The sequence below is a fragment of the Oncorhynchus mykiss genome, chromosome 21, assembly GCF_013265735.2.
Source record: "Oncorhynchus mykiss isolate Arlee chromosome 21, USDA_OmykA_1.1, whole genome shotgun sequence".
Taxonomy (NCBI): domain Eukaryota; kingdom Metazoa; phylum Chordata; class Actinopteri; order Salmoniformes; family Salmonidae; genus Oncorhynchus; species Oncorhynchus mykiss.
In genome coordinates this window covers 28,466,676-28,486,071 of record NC_048585.1, presented here as the reverse complement: position 1 = coordinate 28,486,071, position 19,396 = coordinate 28,466,676, and the positions used below count along the sequence as shown (strand labels likewise).

Sequence of the window (19,396 nt, the reverse complement as noted above, 5' to 3'; positions counted from 1 at the left end):
GCGCCACTCGGGAGCCCAACATGACTAGTAACGTCCTTTCCTGGACGCCTGTTGTAGTGTTGTCTTATAGATACAAGAGACAGAGTAGAACTCATTTTAATTGTGTTAGAAGGGCTCCATAAACAGTGACTTTCTTTCTAATGACCACATGGAGGTGCTATAAAACCCCAGCTAAGTCAGGTCCTAACTGCAGAGCCTATCACTGGATAGAGGGTGCATCTCAAACATCTACATTGGCTTCCTCTCCTCCTCTCCTTGTCTCCCCTTCTTATGCATTGAAGGAGACTAGACAAATAGTCTAAAAAGCAGCATAACAATGTGTACCTATCAGGTGTTCGCCCCAAACAGAACAAATCTTCCATATGGGTGCAAAGGAATGAGAGAAGATGAGGAGAGGAGGAGAGGAAGCCAATTTAGACTATTGATACGCAGCCAGAGTTCACCAAAAGGCCACCAACTATTCCGTAGATAGATAGTGTTATTAAGTCAGCTAATTACGCTATTATGATCAATGAGCACGTTGATCTTTTCTGGGCTTTTCTAGTAGCCCCAGCCTCATTATGAGGTATCATTAATTTGGACTCATTTTGTAATTAAACACAAGGACAACTCGGAAAATGGAATATAATTTCGTGGATGTTTATGAGTTTGGCAAAGAGGTTCAGCTGGCTTACTCTGGTTGCTAAATCTCTTTCTGCTGTGGCCAACTTTGTGGCATGTCAACAACAAAGAATTTGGCCCGAGCAGAAACAGAATGCTACCCTTTATAACTTAGCTACACTCCTAAGTCTTTAATGATCAAATGATAATCTTCAACGTTTTCTCGACATTGAATGAGAACAGTCAGCTGTCAAGGTAAAGGAGTTTATGGCAGTGTGTGAGTTACACAGTAAACCTGCTCCTCCTTCCATTGATCCTAATGATCCACTGCATTAGCCTACGAACCCTATCTGTCTTTACCTGGGGACACAGTTATGACACCTGATAGGAGTTACATGACAGCGAGGTAGAGAGACTAGGAAGGAAGATAGACGGACAGAAATCGACCTACGGCGAGAGGACAGGCTGGACAGAAAGAGACACGGAGAGACAGAGAGACAGAGAGACAGACAGACAGACAGAGACAGACAGACAGACAGACAGACAGACAGACAGACAGACAGACAGACAGACAGACAGACAGACAGACAGACAGACAGACAGACAGACAGACAGACAGAAGGAGGTATATAGATACAAAGGGAGGAAGAGAGAGACCGAGAGGAAGAGAGCGATAGAACAAGACAGTGAGAGAGAGAGAGAGACACACACAGAGAGAGCGAGAGAGAAGCAAGTCTGAATCCTAGACTACAGACAACCAGTGAGGGGACCAGGAGGTGTAACAAGGAGGCAGTTGTACCCCGTCTGCAGAGCTCTGATTCGCAGGCTGGGTCACCCTCTACGGAGGAGCCTGGAAGTCAGTGGGGAACCAGATAGGCCGGCGGTGCCGGATATGTCAGTGCACAATGGAGGCCCACAGAGACAGACTCCAGAGTGTGTCCCTCCCCAAGGTGTTGACTCACTCCATCGAGCGGATCCTGAGGAGAGCACCGTGTCTGGATGGGGAGGAGAGGGGGGGGGCGGAGGAGAGGAGGAGAGAGGGAGCATGGCGGGAGAGACGGGGGCTGTGTGTGTGAAGACCACCGCTGAGCAAGAGCCTAAAGTCAACAGATGCCCAGGTGTGTTTAGTCAGTGGTTCCAAAGGCTCAGTTTTGTCGGAGCACGCTGTGGATTTGATGAACTGTATGCTGCGGTCTTGATCAAAGTATCTGCTAAATTACCTTATTAGTAGCAGTAGAACACTTCAATATCCAAAATACAAAGGGGGGAACTAATTTCAATGAAGCAAGATCAATAGATAAGGATATATTCAATAGTGTAGATTGTATTTCTTGTGCTACAGCCTTCTAAACTGTAGAGTTTAACTCAGAGTTTGGAAACCGAGTAAGTAAATGACATTGTAACAGTATTGCATGAGGAAAGAGTGCTTTATATTTGATTTGAAGAAGGTTTAAGTTTGTTCTGGCTCATTGTTTCTATCCTCTCCAGTGTACTAAAGCTCAGTTACTGCAGAGGCAAGAGTCAGAGGTTGTTTTATGGTTTCCTGCTTTTTTCCTACCCTTTTATATGGTGCTGCTTTGATGTTGATTTTGAAAAATGTCTTGTTAGTGATTCATAAATGCTCAATGCTTCGTCTTTTCTAAAAGCCGCTTAGAGAATTGGATTACTTCAAATTCCATTCTGGAGGAACATAAAAAAAAAACGACAATAAACAAAACAATTATGATTAGAAATACACTTGAGACACGGTAATGGGAATTACTGTATAGCTATGGGTTGTTTTAACCTTTACTTAAGGACAAAAATGTTCTGCAAATGTGTTACCGCCTGTATATTTAGTGCACAAACAATAACTTATTTCCTGTCATAACCGTTTCTGTAACTGTCAAGGTCTAATTGTATTTGGATAGTTACCTGTAAATACTGTAGACTTTAAGTGCCATATTTAGCTAAATGGCCAAACACATTTACAGAGTTTGCTAAATATCCTCTTTCCATTTTGAAAGCAATAAATTGTGTGTGTGTGTGTGTGTGTGTGTGTGTGTGTGTGTGTGTGTTTTGTTTTGTTTGGAGTAGAGTCACGGAGCAGCAGTCGGCGGGTACGAACCACATTCACCTCGGCCCAGCTAGAGGTGCTAGAAAGGTCCTTCCAGGAGAGCCAATACCCTGACATATATTCTAGAGAACTACTGGCCTCCCAAACACAGCTGTCAGAGGCACGAGTACAGGTAAGTACACTACTGTGTGTATTTGTGCACGTGTGTGTGCGCATGCATTTCTGTGTGTTTGGTTGGTTTCTTGATGTTTCTCTAACATACAGTGAGCACCATAATTCATTGGACAGTGACCCTTTTTTGGTTATTTTGGTTCTGTACTCTGGCACTTTGAGTTTGAAAGGATACAATGACAACGAGGGTGAAGTGCAGACTGTCAGCTTAAATTTGAGGGTATTTTCATACATATCGGATGAACAATTTAGAAACGATAGAAGCTTTTGTACATAGTCCCCCCCCATTTTCGGGCATCAAAAAACATTGGACAGTTTAACATAATGTAGAATAAAGTAGTCATTGTTAATATTTGGTCGCATATCCTCTGCATGCAATGACTGCTTGAAGTCTGCGATGCATCGATATCACCAGACGCTGGGTATCTTCCCTGGTGATGCTCTGCCAGGCCTGTACTGCAGCCATCTTCAGTTCCTGCTTGTTTCGGAGACTTATTGCCTTCAGTCTCCTCTTCAGCATGTAAAATGCATGTTCAATTGGATTCAGATCCGGCGATTGACTCGGCCAGTCAAGGATTTTCCACTTTCTGGCCATCAAAAACCCCTTCGTCGCTCTAGAAGTATGTTTAGGCCCATTGTCGTGTTGCATGATGAAGTGCAGTCCAATGAGTTTGGAGGCATTTGGTTTTATCTGAGCAGAAAAAATATATCTGTCGACTTCAGAATTCAGTGTTCTACTTCTGTCTGCAGTCACATCATCGATGAAGACAAGTGAGCCTGTTCCACTGGCAGCCATACAGGCCCAAGCCACAACACCCCCTCCACCATGTTTCACGGATGAGGTGGTATGCTTTGGATCATGGGCATGTCTTTTTCTTCTCCACACTTTCCTCTTTACATCACTCTGGTACATGTTAATCTTTGTCTCATCTGTCCACTATACTTTTTCCCCCAGAACTCTTGGGGCTCTTTTAGGTGCTTTTTTAGCAAACTATAATCTCGCCTTTCTGTTCTTCAGGCTCATCAGTGGTTTGTATCTTGTAGTGTATCCTCTGTAGTCCTGCTGGTGTAGTCTTCTACGTATGATAGACTTTGACACATCTACACCTGTATCCAGGAGAGTGTTTTTGATCTGTTGGGCTGTTGTCAGGGGGGTTTTCTTCACCATAGAGAGTATTCTCCGGTCATCCACTACAGTGGTCTTCCTCAATCTACCGGGTCTTTTGACATAATTGAGTTCACCGGTTGTTGTTTTTTCTTGTTAATGATGAACCAAACTGTTGACTTGGGCATGCTCAGGGTTTTTGCAATGTTCCTGATTGCATGTTCAATTGGATTCAGATCTGGCGATTGACTCGGCCAATGATTGATTTTCATTTCCGAGCCTTATGACGGCCAGCTTCATTTGCATCGACACTGCTGTCTTCCTCATGTTGTCACACCCCAACAACAACCTCTAAAGGCAATAGCAAAGTCTAGAATCAATACTATTCATCAACGGCTCTCCTGCATTCACTAACGACACAAATGAATACACCTGCCTAACGACACACATCTGTGAAGCCAACTCAACAAATACTTGTAGTACCTTAAAATGGGTGGACCATGTACAAAAGGTGCTGTCATTTCTAAACGGATCATCCGATATGTATGAAAATACCCTCAAATTATAGCTGACAGTCTGCACTTCACCCCCGATGTCATTGTATCATTTCAAACTCAAAGTGCTAGAGTACAGAACCAAAATAACAAAAATGGTCACTGTCCAATGAATTATGGTGCTCACTGTATCTGCTGTGTGTTGTCATCCTGACCCAGATATGGTTCCAGAACCGCCGGGCCAAGTGGAGGAAGACTGGAGCTCTGGGAGAGAGCAGAGGATTGGACAAACTCTTAGACATCAACCAACAGCCTGAGAGGATAGTGCCGCTTCCTCCCCTGATTGGATCCCTCCAAACCAGGCCACACCCACTACGGCACAAGCTCTTCATCTCCAGGCCCCCTAACATCCCATTGGTGTTTACCAGAACTTCCTGCCCAAGCTCCACCCAGCCCTGGTACCCTACTCTGAGCCCTACCTGCTTCCCCTCCCAGCCCAGTCCTAGTTGACCCCAATGACACACACCATACCTGGACACACACTCAGCTGACAGACGAACACACCGGATGTCTTGTATGTCCAATATGTCTGTCCCTGTACATATGTGTTTTCTGCACGTGAAACAATTCTACTCATACAGAAATCTGCTATTTTCATTAATTTCATACAAAGTATCATAAATAAAGGTCTTCAGTCTGAGCATGATTAGCTGAATCAGGTGTGTTATTGTAGGGCTGGAATGAAACACCCAGTAGAGGTCTCCAGGACCAGAGTGGGAGAGTTGGAGACACATGTCTCAGACTGATCCTGGGTTCTCTGGGATTCTTAGAAACACTCTGACTCAGTCATCCTCCTCAGTGTTACGTCACTTCCAGGGTCAACGATATAGTTCCTTGAATCTGAGTAGTCCTCTCAAAGGGTAAAGTAGTTTATGTGATATGACATGATTAATAGGACAATGTTCTGGAGTCGTTAAACAATGAACATTTATGGGTGACGATTGCCAAGGAAACCATTATATATTATCATAAGGTATTTATAGTAGAAACTCAATAAATTACATATAGCCCACACATACGGTGCCATGGTTTGAGAGAAAGAAAGATAGAGAGAGAAATAAAGAGAGGAAGAGAGAGAGAGGGGGGGGGGTATTTCAGATGATATGGGGCCTATAAAAGGGATACTGTGTTGAGATTTCAGATTATTACTCAATTGGTTTATTGCACTCTACATATATGGTACTACCTTATCTTAATTCACCTGGGGTGAATCTGAGGGCAGGGCATGTGTACAGTCATTATCTGAGACAGACACACACACTACCAGGTGTAGAGTCATCATAAAACAATTGTGTAAGATGGTTCAATGTTTCAGTGTTGCAGACAGAAATAGAGTAGATCAGTAGATCTCTGAGAATTATGTTTTTAACTGCAAGTTCTGGAAATGTCATCCCAACTGAACACATGATCATCTACAGTGCCATGCAAAGGTATTCATCCCTTCCTCTTGAAGGATGGATAGGACCAAAGCACAGCGTGGAAAGTGTTCATGATTTTCAATACCGAACTCCGACAAAACAACAAAATACAAAACAGAACATAAAGTTCTGCAGGGCTAGACAGCAACTATGCAAAAACAAGATCCCACAATCTAAGGTGGGAAAAAGAGCTGCCTAAGTATGATCCCCAGTCAGAGACAACGATAGACAGCTGCCTCTGATAGGGAACCATACACGGCCAACAAAGAAATAGAAAAACTAGAATGTACACCCAAATCACACCCGACCTAACCAAATAGAGATATAAAAATGCTCTCTAAGGTCAGGACGTGACACTTGGCGGTTTTCTAATTTCGTTGCATTACAACCTGTAATTTAAAATGGATTTTATGTAATAGACATACACAGATAGTTCAAATTGGTGAAGTGAAATGAAAAAAATATCTTGTTTCAAAAAATACAAAACATTTCAATAATGGAAAAGTGGTGCATGGATATGTATTCACCCCCTTTACTATGAAGCCCCTAAATAACACCTGGTGCAACCAATTACCTTCAGAAGTCACATAATTAGTTAAATAAAGTCCCCATGTGTGCAATCTAAGTGTCACATAATCTGTCACATAATCTCAGTATACATACAGTGGGGCAAAAAAGTATTTAGTCAGCCACCAATTGTGCAAGTTCCCACTTAAAAAGATGAGAGAGGCCTGTAATTTTTATCATAGGTGGCCTAGCCAGTCTCCAGATCTCAACCCCATAGAAAATCTTTGGAGGGAGTTGAAAGTCAGTGTTGCCCAGCAACAGCCCCAAAACATCACTGCTCTAGAGGAGATCTGCATGGAGGAATGGGCCAAAATACCAGCAACAGTGTGTGAAAACCTTGTGAAGACTTACTGAAAACATTTGACCTCTGTCATTGCCAACAAAGGGTATCTAACAAAGTATTGAGATAAACTTTTGTTATTGACCAAATACTTATTTTCCACCATAATTTGCAAATAAATTCATTAAAAATCCTACAATGTGATTTTCTGGATTTTCTTTTCTCATTTTGTCTGTCATAGTTGAAGTGTACCCATGATGAAAATTACAGGCCTCTCTCATCTTTTTAAGTGGGAGAACTTCCACAATTGGTGGCTGACTAAATACTTTTTTGCCCCACTGTACTCCTGTTCTGAAAGGCCCCAGAGTCTGCAACACCACTCAGCAAGGAGCACCACCAAGCAAGCGACACCATTAAGACCAAGGAGCTCTCCAAACAAGTCAGGGACAAAGTTTTGGAGAAGTACAGATCAGGGTTGGGTTATAAAAAAATATCCGAAACTTTAAACATCCCACGGAGCACCATTAAATCCATGATAAAAAAATGGAAAGAATATGGCACCACAACAAACCTTCCAAGAGAGGGTCCCCACCAAAACTCACAGACCAGATATGGAGGTCATTAATCAGAGAGGCAACAAAGAGACCAAAGATAACCCTGAAGGAGCTGCAAAGCTCCACAGCGGAGATTGGTGTATCTGTCCATAGGACCACTTTAAGCCGTACACTCCACAGAGCTGTGCTTTATGGAAGAGTGGCCAGAAAAAAAGCCACTGCTGAAATAATAAAATCAACACGTTTGGTGTTAGCCAAAAGGCATGTGGGAGACTCCCCAAACATTTGGAAGAAGGTACTCTGGTCAGATTTTTGGCCATCAAGAAAAATGCTACATCTGGCACAAACCCAACACCTCTCATCACCCCGAGAACAACATCCCCACAGTGAAGCATGGTGGTGGCAGCATCATTCTGTGGTGATGTTTTTCATTGGCAGGGACTGTGAAACTGGTCAGAATTGAAGGAATGATGGAATACAGGGAAATTCTTGAGGGAAACCTGTTTCGGTCTTCCAGAGATTTCAGACTGGGACGGAGGTTCACCTTCCAGTAGGACAATGACCCTAAGCATACTGCTAAAGCAACACTCGAGTGGTTTAAGGGGAAACATTTAATTGTTTTGGAATGGCCTAGTTCAAAGCCCAGATCTCAATCCAACTGAGAATCTGTGCTATCTTAAAGACTGCTGTACACCAGTGGAACCCATCCAACTAGAAGGAACTGGAGCAGTTTTGCCTTGAAGAATGGGCAAAAATCCCAGTGGCTAGATGTGCTAAACTTATAGAGACATACCCCAAGATACTTGCAGCTGTAATTGCTGCAAAAGGTGGCTCTGCAAAGTATTGACTTTGGGGGGTGGATAGTTATGCACACTCAAGTAAAAAATGTTTGGTCTTATTTCTTGTTTGTTTCGCAATGAAAAATATGAAAAATATTTTGCATCATCTAAGTGGTAGGCATGTTGTGTAAATCAAATGATACTAACCCCCCCCCCCCCCCCCCCCTCAGGTTGTAAGGCAACAAAATAGGAAAAATGCCAAGGGGGTGAATACTTTCGCAAGTCACTGTAAAGGTTTCTCAACTCCAGTCCTAGGGAAACAACTGGTCAATGGCTTGATGATTAGTTGAATTGAATTGAATCGGGTGTGTAAGAGTGAATGAATGGGCTGGAGTAAACACGTGCAGCCCTGTGCTGTGAGGCCTCAGGGCTGGTGTTGAGGAAATCGATTCAAATATTTCAGTGAGATGGTTTGTTCCATCCTTCACCTGAACAGGTTAGAAAAATCTGTAGCCTATTTACGATGGCGCTCTTGCCTTGACTCAACAGCTTTTCTTCCCTCTGCTGAACTTTTGACCCCCTCTTATCTGTATTTTCAGGCGCTTAGCATTCGGGTGAACCCTGTGTTATAACAGTCTTATCAGACGAGCTAAGATGTGTCCCCGTCCACAGGCTGACGTTAGAACACACACACACACACCAGTTTGGCCAAAGGCTGGCAGATTTTTGGGGGTGTTATTGAATTTTCCAAGAATTTGTTTGGTGTGTTTCCGAAATGCCTGAAGTGCTGAGCTTTAACCAACGTCTAAAGTTCAAAGTCATGCATTCCAAATGGAGGAACATTTCATTTGTATTTTACAGTTCTGTTTAACTGGTTTATTATGGTGTGAACAGTGAGTGGTACGCTGTATATATATATATATATATTAATGTATTTATTTTTAAATAAATGTGCTTGTTGCTATATCACTTCATTTTCAAATGTATATCAGGAAACAATAAAAATAGCTAATGGACTGAAGTAGGCTACTGAAAGCTGATGAATTCAAACTCGTATTTGAAAATAAATTGGACATATATTTTGATGAGCTTGGCATGGGTGTCCTCTTGTGGTTCAATAAGGGTGTCACAGCTGTGAGACCTTATTGCTGTGTTCCTGGTTTGAACAGGTGGTGGTGCTGTAGGACTTAGAATAAGCTACTGTAGAGATGCTATCTCCACTTTCGTTTCCTCTCCTGGCTCAAACATGATATTGTTTCCTGTCATCTTTCTCACTATGATTTGTATTAGAGGCCTATCTGGAGCAACTTATAAATGAGCATCATAGGGGCATTGCAGTTGACACGTCAGGATCTGGGCTAAAATATACCAGGGATCCCAATAGGGACCATATTCAGTGCCTTCGGAAAGTATTCAGACCCCCTTGACTTTTTAATTAAAACATGTTTTCCTCCTCCTCAATCTACACACAATACCCTATAATGATAAACAGGTTAATGAATGTTTTGCCCAAAAAATATAAATTAAAAAATGAAATATCACATTTACATAAGTATTCAGACCCTTTACTCAGTACTTTGGTGAAGCACCTTTGGCAGCGATTACTACAGCCTTGAGTCTTCTTGGGCATGATGCTACAAGGTTGGCACATCTGTATTTGGGGAGTTTCTCCCGTTCTTCTCTGAAGATCCTCTCAAGCGCTATCAGGTTGGATGGGGAGTGTTGCTGCACAGCTATTTTCAGGTCTATCCAGAGATATTCGACCGGGTTCAAGTCCAGGCTCTGGCTGGGCCACTCAAGGACATTAAGAGACTTGTCCAGAAGCAACTCCTGCATTGTCTTGACTGTGTGCTTAGGGTCGTTGTCCTGTTGGAAGGTTAATCTTGTCCCCAGTCTGAGGTCCTGAGTGCTCTGGAACAGGTTTTCATTAAGGATCTCTCGGTACTTTGCTCCGTTAATCTTTCCCTCGAACCTGACTAGTCTCCCAGGCCCTGCCGCTGAAAAACATCCCCTCAGCATGATGCTGCCACCACCATGCATCACTGTAGGGATGGTGTCATGTTTCCTCTAGATGTGACACTTGGCATTCACGCCAAATAGTTTAAACTTGGTTTCATCAGAATCTTGTTTCTCATGGTCAGAGATTTTTTAGGTGCCTTTTGGCAAACTCCAAGCGGACTGTCATGTGCCTTTTACTGAGGAGTGGCTTCCGTCTGGCCGCTCTACCATAAAGGCCTGATTGGTGGAGTGCTGCAGAGACATTTGTCCTTCTGGAATGTTCTCCCATCTCCACAGAGGAACTCTAGAGCTCTATCAGAGTGACCATCGGGTTCTTGGTCACCTCCCTGACCAAGGCCATTCTCTCTCGTTTGCTCAGTTTGGCTGGGTGGCCAGCTCTAGGAAGAGTCTTGGTGGTTCCAAACTTCTTCCATTTAAGAATGACGGAGGCCACTCTGTTCTTGGGGACCTTCAATCATGCAGACATTTTTTTGGTACCCTTCCCCAGATCTGTGCCTTGACACAATCCTGTCTCGGAGCTCTACGGACAATTCCTTCAAACTCATGGCTTGTTTTTTTCTCTGACATGCGCTGTCAACTGTGGGACCTTATGTAGACAGGTGAGTGCCTTTCCAAATCATGTCCAATCAATAGAATTTACCACAGGTGAACTCCAATCAAGTTGTAGAAACTTCTGAAGGATGATCAATGGAAACAGGATGCACCCGAGCTCAATTTTGAGTGTCATAGCAAAGGGTCTGAATACTTTTGTAAATACGTTTTTATTTTTACATTTTTTTAAATACATTTGCAAACATTTCTAAAAACATGTTTTTGCTTTGTCATGGGGGTACTGTGTGTAGATTGCTGATGAATTGTTTTTGTTGAATCCATTTGAGTTTAATGCTGTAACATAACAAACTCTGGGAAAAGTAAAGGGGTCTGAATACTTTCCGAAGGCACTGTATAGGGACCATATATGGGGACATATCAGGGGTCCTTGGGTGAAAAGGATTGGAAACCCCTGGTGGAAGGGGATGGTATAAAACAAATGATCAGGCCTATAGCTTTCCTGCCACGTTAGTTTATTAATAACCGTGATCACCAACGGTGAAGAAGGGTTGTAAAAGCAACAGATGTCATCACCAACATAAACATGGTCCTCCTTGTCTGTGGACCGGCCCAGCGTGACGAGCAGTATTCATACGGTACAGCAGAGGGAGAGATGTGCGGGTGGACGGTCGACGTCACAGCCATTGGCAGCAGAAGGATGGGCGAGAGTTGTGTGTACCTTGCCGCTGCTTCATGGCAATAGAGAGAGATGGCGTCCGCATCCCGATGAATAAGCAAAAAAAGAAGAGGAGAAAGGGTGATGCTGGACCCTACTACGCCTAGAGGGGAAACCGTTCAATTCAACACATCAGCTATGGAGGGATGCATCTCTCTTTCACAATCATTTCGCTCCGGGGATGTTAACGCCCTTTTCATGCGTTTTTAAACTCCTCGTCTGATTCCTTCCAACGGGGGTGTGGGGATTGTTGTCCGGTAGGCTACATCTGTTTTCTTCCTCCGCTTCTCTGCCCATCCGACGCAGGGGCGAGGAGAGAAGGGGAAGAGAGGGAGAGCGATGGCTGCTGGAGGAGGATGCGGGGAGACGGTGGAACATTGCCGGGCAGAGGTGGAGCGTTTGACCCGTGAGCTGGCGGAGGCGAACCGGGAGAAGATCCGGGCTGCGGAGTGCGGTCTGGTGGTTCTGGAGGAGAACCAGACCCTGAAGCAGCAATATTCGGATCTTGAGGCCGAGCAAGAGGCGCTCCGACAGGAGCTGGAGCAGCTACAAGAGGTATCAACCACTTAAAACACGCTATTAAATAACACCCTAAGTTAACCATAAACATTGGCCTATGTGATATAAGTTCAGTGCTTCCTGGAAATGTATTCGTTAACATGCATTTATTACTTAGCCTCCAAATCCAACTTCCTTCTGCCCCCCAGGCGGGTAGGCTACATCCCTTCCAAGGAATGCGTGATGTCAGCAAGATTAGGGCAGGCCCCCCCTCCCGCCTCACCCACATAAGTTGGCACCAGTCAGACACCACACAGCGGGTCTGAGTCTGTCAGAGATACACAGTCCTCAGCAGAGAACTAGGAGGGGACGGAGAGGTCTTTGTTGTCCGAGCAGGGAGTAGCGTAGTAACTTGATGCTATGCGCAAGTCTGACGCGCAGGTATGGGCTTTCCAAGGTGTGCTAATGATGCGCATTTTGGTGCAATGGAATATCATATGTTTGCTGTGGTAGGCTACTTTGTGTGTGTAGATGGATGTAAACGATGGTTGTTATTATGTGTCAAACAGCTTTTGCATGCCTATTTTAACAGATTTTTAAAGAGATACTGAATTATGCAATACACTTGAACGCCTATGGGGGGAAGTGTTATCCCTCTATTCAAAAAGTAGGTCTGTGGAACATTGTGTAAGTTATACAGTACTTAGTACCTCCGTAGTACACAATTCCCTATCTGGCTGGCAGACTCACTAAGTGCTAAGTGGCACACCCACATTTGGGTTAGACATGTCCTACTCTTAAGAGTCACACCTCTAAAATAATTAGAGGAGGACAGTGCTCTCTCTCCTCTCCTCTGTTACTCTCTTCCTCTCGCTCTCTCTCTCCCTCACTTTTCTCCCTGTCCTCTGTTCACATATTATTATTTTTTTTTTCTCTCTCTCTCTCTCTCTCTCTCTCTCTCTCTCTATCCTTTGTTCTCTGCTCAGAATTGGTGTCTGTCTCTCTTCTTCCCCACATCTTTTTGTCTGACTGTTCCCAGTGAGCATGTGCTTCACAGTAAATCAGTTAATATTTGCAAATTCACTAGAGTTTGATATCAAAACAAAACAACATTACAAAGCAAGTCAAGGGCATCATCAAGCCTGATGGAACTTGATTTAACCAGAATGCTATATTACTGGTCTAATCTAAGCAAGTCTTTTCACCTTTACACTACATATAATCATAATATATATTTCTCCATCAGACCTGGGTTCAAATACATTTGTATATGAGTATCTGGTGTAAAAGTTGTAAAAAATGTGAGTATTTTCAAATACACAGCCCAAAACAAGTACCTTTCTTTTGTATAAACCAAATAGTCAACCAAATACTCATTTCAAATACTATTTTCAAATACCTGGGTAAATGGATGAGAGTGTATTTGAGTCAGTGTACTGTATTTGCATTTTTCAAATACTTTCCAAGAGTATTTCCAAATATATTAAAATGACTTTTCTTTCCCAAGTATGTTCTTCACTACCATGGTTGGTCATTTATTCCTGTTCATTTCAATAATCAATTCATGCTAATTAGCTACACTGTGCCAAGGTGTAATACATTTTTTTTACAAATACTCTGTCGATCTGCAACAAACAGTGCTTTCTTTGCCATATGGAACCCTATGGCAGTATTCATTCACTGGTTTGTTAGCTATAATAATAGACGGGTGTGTCTGTAGGCAGCTGAGGATGCATTTACAGTAACTGAAGGTCAGTGTGTGTGTGTGTGTGTGTGTGTGTGTGTGTGTGTGTGTGTGTGTGTGTGTGTGTGTGTGTGTGTGTGTGTGTGTGTGTGTGTGTGTGTGTGTGTGTGTGTGTGTGTGTGTGTGTGTGTGTGGATTTGGCATACATTCTGGAGTTATATTAGATTGGTTTGGACGTGGTGTAGGCAGCCAACAATGAAGGCATGCCTGTTTAAACCATGTGTATTTAGATGTCAATCAGCTCAGCATTTGCTGTAGTACCCCGTCTTCCACTCTCTCTATCTCCCCCTCTCTTTCCCCCCCACCTGATTCTGTTTTCTGTGATACTGTGAAGGACATCACACTGCTTGCTGAAAAGCTATATATTCACTGGTGCAAGTGGGGACACTTCAGGTTAGTTTCACACATCCCCATTTGCGACACCACCCCCAGTTCTCTTCTCTATTTCTCTCTGTCCCCCTTCTGCTCCTCTCCACCCTCTCCCCCTTCTGCTCCTCTCCTCCTCTCTCCCCCTCTCCTCTCCTCCTCTCTCCCCCTCTCCTCTCCTCCTCTCTCCCCCTCTCCTCTCCACCCTCTCCCCCTCTCCTCTCCACCCTCTCCCCCTCTCCTCTCCTCCTCTCTCCCCTGCTCCGCTCCTCCTCTCTCCCCCTCTCCTCTCCTCCTCTCTCCCCCTCTCCTCTCCTCTCTCCCCTCTAATCTCCACCCTCTCCCCCTCTCCTCTCCTCCTCTCTCCCCCTCTCCTCTCCTCCTCTCTCCCCCTCTTCTCTCCTCCTCTCTCCCCCTCTCCTCTCCTCCTCTCTCCGCCGCTCCTCTCCACCCTCTCCCCCTCTCCTCCTCTCTCCCCCTCTCCTCCTCTCTCCCCCTCTCCCCTCTCCTCTCCACCCGCTCCTCTCCTCCTCTCTACCCCTTGGCCATGGCCACTGATCCTTAGAGAAAGTCTTCATCTGGTCTAGGTTTCCATCAGAGTCAGCTCAATACCTAATTTCATCTCAATGAACTCCTATCGATCACTAGGTTTCTCAGGCATACCGCTGCTACTGGGCAAAGGGCTAAACTGGACCATTTGTTGACAGTTATCTCACGTCGCTGTAATACAAGGTTTTCCTTACCACTTTGAGAATAGGGAGATGTCCTACCTTTACTAGACCTGTGGGTAGTAGTCTTCCACACGGTGGTCTGGTCCAGTTGGGAAAAGCCATCATAGCTGAAGTAACTGAATGAACTCTCACTTCGTAAACTGAAGCTTTGATTGGTTTATTGGGGCTGACAGTTGGCTTTGGGGTGCAGGGTTATACTTGGGACATATGGCAGTATGCAGGGTTAGTACCTGCTAAAATTGGAAGTATCAAACAACCACTTCTATAGGTTTTTCTTGATGTGTTGTGAGCTGGACTACTCTGTTCCTCATTGCTCATTTAGACCAGGTTCAGTTCAGAAGGAAAGCTACTTTAGCACAGACATGCATGCTGGAAACAGTCCACCGTTACCATCGTGTTCCCTCTGTGAGCTTTACTGGAAACAGTCCACCATGACCACCGTGTTCCCTCTCTGAGCTTTACTGGAAACAGTCCACCACGACCACCGTGTTCCCTCTCTGAGCTTTACTGGAAACAGTCCACCATGACCACCGTGTTCCCTCTGTGAGCTTTACTGGAAACAGTCCACCATGACCACCGTGTTCCCTCTCTGAGCTTTACTGGAAACAGTCCACCATGACCACCGTGTTCCCTCTCTGAGCTTTACTGGAAACAGTCCACCATGACCACCGTGTTCCCTCTCTGAGCTTTACTGGAAACAGTCCACCATGACCACCGTGTTCCCTCTCTGAGCTTTACTGGAAACAGTCCACCATGACCACCGTGTTCCTTCTCTAAGCTTTACTGGAAACAGTCCACCATGACCACCGTGTTCCCTCTCTGAGCTTTACTGGAAACAGTCCACCGTTACCACCGTGTTCCCTCTGTGAGCTTTACTGGAAACAGTCCACCATGACCACCGTGTTCCCTCTCTGAGCTTTACTAGAAACAGTCCACAACGACCACCGTGTTCCCTCTCTGAGCTTTACTGGAAACAGTCCATGACCACTGTGTTCCCTCTCTGAGCTTTACTGGAAACAGTCCACCATGACCACCGTGTTCCTTCTCTGAGCTTTACTGGAAACAGTCCACCATGACCACCGTGTTCCCTCTCTGAGCTTTACTGGAAACAGTCCACCGTTACCACCGTGTTCCCTCTCTGAGCTTTACTGGAAACAGTCCACCATGACCACCGTGTTCCCTCTCTGAGCTTTACTGGAAACAGTCCACCGTTACCACCGTGTTCCCTCTCTGAGCTTTACTGGAAACAGTCCACCATGACCACCGTGTTCCCTCTCTGAGCTTTACTGGAAACAGTCCACCGTTACCACCGTGTTCCCTCTCTGAGCTTTACTGGAAACAGTCCACCATGACCACCGTGTTCCCTCTCTGAGCTTTACTGGAAACAGTCCACCATGACCACCGTGTTCCTTCTCTGTCCACCATGACTTTCCTGGATGAAAGGGCAAAAGAGAGACTCTGTCATAAATGATTCATCACAGCATCAAATCAAATCAAATCTAATTTTATTTGTCACATACACATGGTTAGCAGATGTTAATGCGAGTGTAGCGAAATGCTTGTGCTTCTAGCATGCTTTGCTTTCATCGTGGTAGTGTTGTGCTAGACTGTCAGTGTTATTTAACGGGAATGTACAAGCCTGATTGGTAGTTATCAACTCAATTACCTCACAAGGTCTTCTCAGTGTACAGGTAGCAGGAGTCAGTGTATCTAAGCACTATTGGGTCTGCAAACCTTTCATCACAAATTGCTATCAGCAGGTTTGATGAAAGGATGCTCATGAAAAAGCAAAGGAAAAAGATCACTTTTGGTGGTGGTCGTGGTACATAATGAGTCACAGATTGATTCGTTAATCAATGGAATGGACATTTCTAATTACAAAGGTTCGTTCAATTGATAAAATTACCAAATGTAATGACACATTTGTGATGTATAATTTCTTTCTTCAAGAGAATGTCCAGGTGCCAAGTGGTTATGCTAGATATTTCCCTTAGCCAAAATGAAGCCTGCATTTTAAACCACCATTTTCTAATTCAGACATTAACCTACAAAGACATTAGTCTGTCTTCTGCTCTTCTGATTCTAAAACATTAGGTAATTGAGTCCTGGTATAATGTAATCTAATAGCCATTGGATATGCAGGATATGACCCAGAAGGACCAGCCTTGGCAATAAAGATCTACTGACTACTTGATGTTAATCAGCTTGCTCCACAGTAGCCCATTTGATTGGTTTTGACGGGAGGTATATTTAGGCTCCACTCATGTTATTTATTTGCTTTGGGAACATAACGTACACTCACTCCATCCAGGAATTGGTGCATTCATTTGTTCATTGGAAGTGGTTTTCAAAGAGTAGGTTATAGTACTATGTAATACAGTGAGCTCCAGAAGTATTGGGACAGTGACAATTCTTTTGTTTTGGCTCTGTACTCCAGCACTTTGAAATGATACAATTACTATGAGGTTAAAGTGCAGACGGTCAGCTTTCATTTTAGATGATCTTGTGTTCAGTAGAAATGAATGGGAAATTCTGTTTTGTGTCGTGTTGGAGTCGCTTTTATTGTAAATAAGAATCATTCATGTGGATGCTACCCAGTGGTGACCCATTATTCAGGGCAGAGCCCCACCTGTTTTGGGCCAACACTTTTAGGTAAAAAAAAAAGTGTTGGGGGGCTTGCCTGTTTTGCTTATTATTTTGGCATTAATATGTGTCAAATATCAGTTTGCAAACAATGTAAAAACAAATAAAAATGTAATTGAGTTAATAAAGCCGCATACAAACGTGTTCTCATTTTTGCTTTCTTGAGTAAGGCAGCTCCAAAATGCAGGTGTTTCAGCCTAGCTCAGTGCTTTCTGTGGTGATGGGGCTAGCCAGCAGAAAATACATAGTGTTGCGCCTGATTGGCTCAGTTTTCTGTCATGATTGGCTCAGTTTTCTGTCACCCATGGGACATTACGTCATCCCCAATTCAAGGTTAGAGCTCGAAAAATTTTGCCCCTTGGGTTCTGCCATAGAGTTAGAAGTGCCCGTCCAAGAAGGCTCAAGGTCATTGGTTACAGATAGAATGACATCAAATCACATTATATCTACAGTAGCTTTGATTGGACTGATCATGTCAACATCATACTGCCAAAGTCTTAGCTAGCAGTCATCACCATGAATCAAGTGACAATCAAATCTTTTTCAGTCCTCGTCATATGAAGAGAAATTAGAGATAAAACGTCTGGGTGCTGATCGGCCATTGGACATAAACATTACACAACAAGTTTTAAATCGCAAATTCAACAAAGAGGGGTTTGGGAAGGAATCAGTGGCTAACTGTGAGTTCAAGACAACTGGGAACTTGGAAAAAAAACGAGCTACGGCTGGGATAATATGTTTTGAACAGTCATTCAACTCGGAATTGTAAGTTTAGCATCTTTCTCTTTGATGACAAAATTTGCCCAATGAAGGACCGCCTCGCCACTTTCCTGTTCAATCAAAATCAAATCAAATCAAATGTATTGGTCACATACACATGGTTAGCAGATGTTAATGCGAGTATAGCGAAATGCTTGAGCTTCTAGTTCCGACAATGCAGTAATAACCAACGAGTAATCTAAACTAACAATTCCACAACTACTACCTTATACACACAAGTGTAAAGGGATAAAGAATATGTACATAAAGATATGAATGAGTGATGGTACAGAACGGCATAGGCAAGATGCAGTAGATGGTATCGAGTACAGTATATGCATATGAGATGAGTAGTGTAGGGTATGTAAACAAAGTGGCATAGTTTAAAGTGGCTAGTGATACATGTATTACATAAAGATGCAGTAGATGATATAGAGTACAGTATATACATATACATATGAGATGAGTAATGTAGGGTATGTAAACATTATATTAAGTAGCATTGTTTAAAGTGGCTAGTGATATATTTTACATCAATTTCCATCAATTCCCATTATTAAAGTGGCTGGAGTTGAGTCAGTGTGTTTAACAGTCTGATGGCCTTGAGATAGAAGCTGTTTTTCAGTCTCTCGGTCCCAGCTTTGATGCACCTGTACTGACCTGGCCTTCTGGATGATAGCGGGGTGAACAGGCAGTGGCTCGGGTGGTTGTTGTCATTGATGATCTCTATGGCCTTCCTGTGACATCGGGTGGTTGTTGTCCTTGATGATCTCTATGGCCTTCCTGTGACATCGGGTGGTTGTTGTCATTGATGATCTCTATGGCCTTCCTGTGACATCGGGTGGTTGTTGTCATTGATGATCTCTATGGCCTTCCTGTGACATCGGGTGGTTGTTGTCATTGATGATCTCTATGGCCTTCCTGTGACATCGGGTGGTTGTTGTCATTGATGATCTCTATGGCCTTCCTGTGACATCGGGTGGTTGTTGTCATTGATGATCTCTATGGCCTTCCTGTGACATCGGGTGGTTGTTGTCATTGATGATCTCTATGGCCTTCCTGTGACATCGGGTGGTTGTTGTCATTGATGATCTCTATGGCCTTCCTGTGACATCGGGTGGTTGTTGTCATTGATGATCTCTATGGCCTTCCTGTGACATCGGGTGGTTGTTGTCATTGATGATCTCTATGGCCTTCCTGTGACATCGGGTGGTTGTTGTCATTGATGATCTCTATGGCCTTCCTGTGACATCGGGTGGTTGTTGTCATTGATGATCTCTATGGC

The 19,396-nt window shown here is 43.8% G+C and overlaps 2 protein-coding genes across 5 annotated transcripts in view; both read left to right on the top strand.

The window, feature by feature from the left end:
• Window positions 1–1,233: 1,233 nt before the first annotated feature.
• On the top strand, window positions 1,234–5,231 carry LOC110500190 (homeobox protein prophet of Pit-1). Its single transcript, XM_021577400.2, has 3 exons — window positions 1,234–1,718; window positions 2,677–2,828; window positions 4,646–5,231. The coding sequence occupies exons 1-3, from the start codon at window positions 1,493–1,495 to the stop codon at window positions 4,934–4,936; spliced, it is 669 nt and encodes a 222-aa protein (XP_021433075.2). The 5' UTR covers window positions 1,234–1,492; the 3' UTR covers window positions 4,937–5,231.
• Window positions 5,232–10,999: 5,768 nt separating this feature from the next.
• The window catches only part of LOC110500189 (protein bicaudal D homolog 1), a 71,161-nt gene continuing 62,764 nt past the window's right edge, over window positions 11,000–19,396 (top strand). For 2 of the 4 annotated variants that reach the window (XM_036957552.1, XM_036957551.1), the window contains exon 1: window positions 11,004–11,925. In XM_036957552.1, the coding sequence (XP_036813447.1) occupies window positions 11,710–11,925 (216 nt within the window). In that variant the 5' untranslated portion in view covers window positions 11,004–11,709. Of the gene's footprint in view, window positions 11,926–19,396 lie in introns of all 4 variants that reach the window. The other 2 variants (XM_036957549.1, XM_036957550.1) reach the window with 2 other exon arrangements.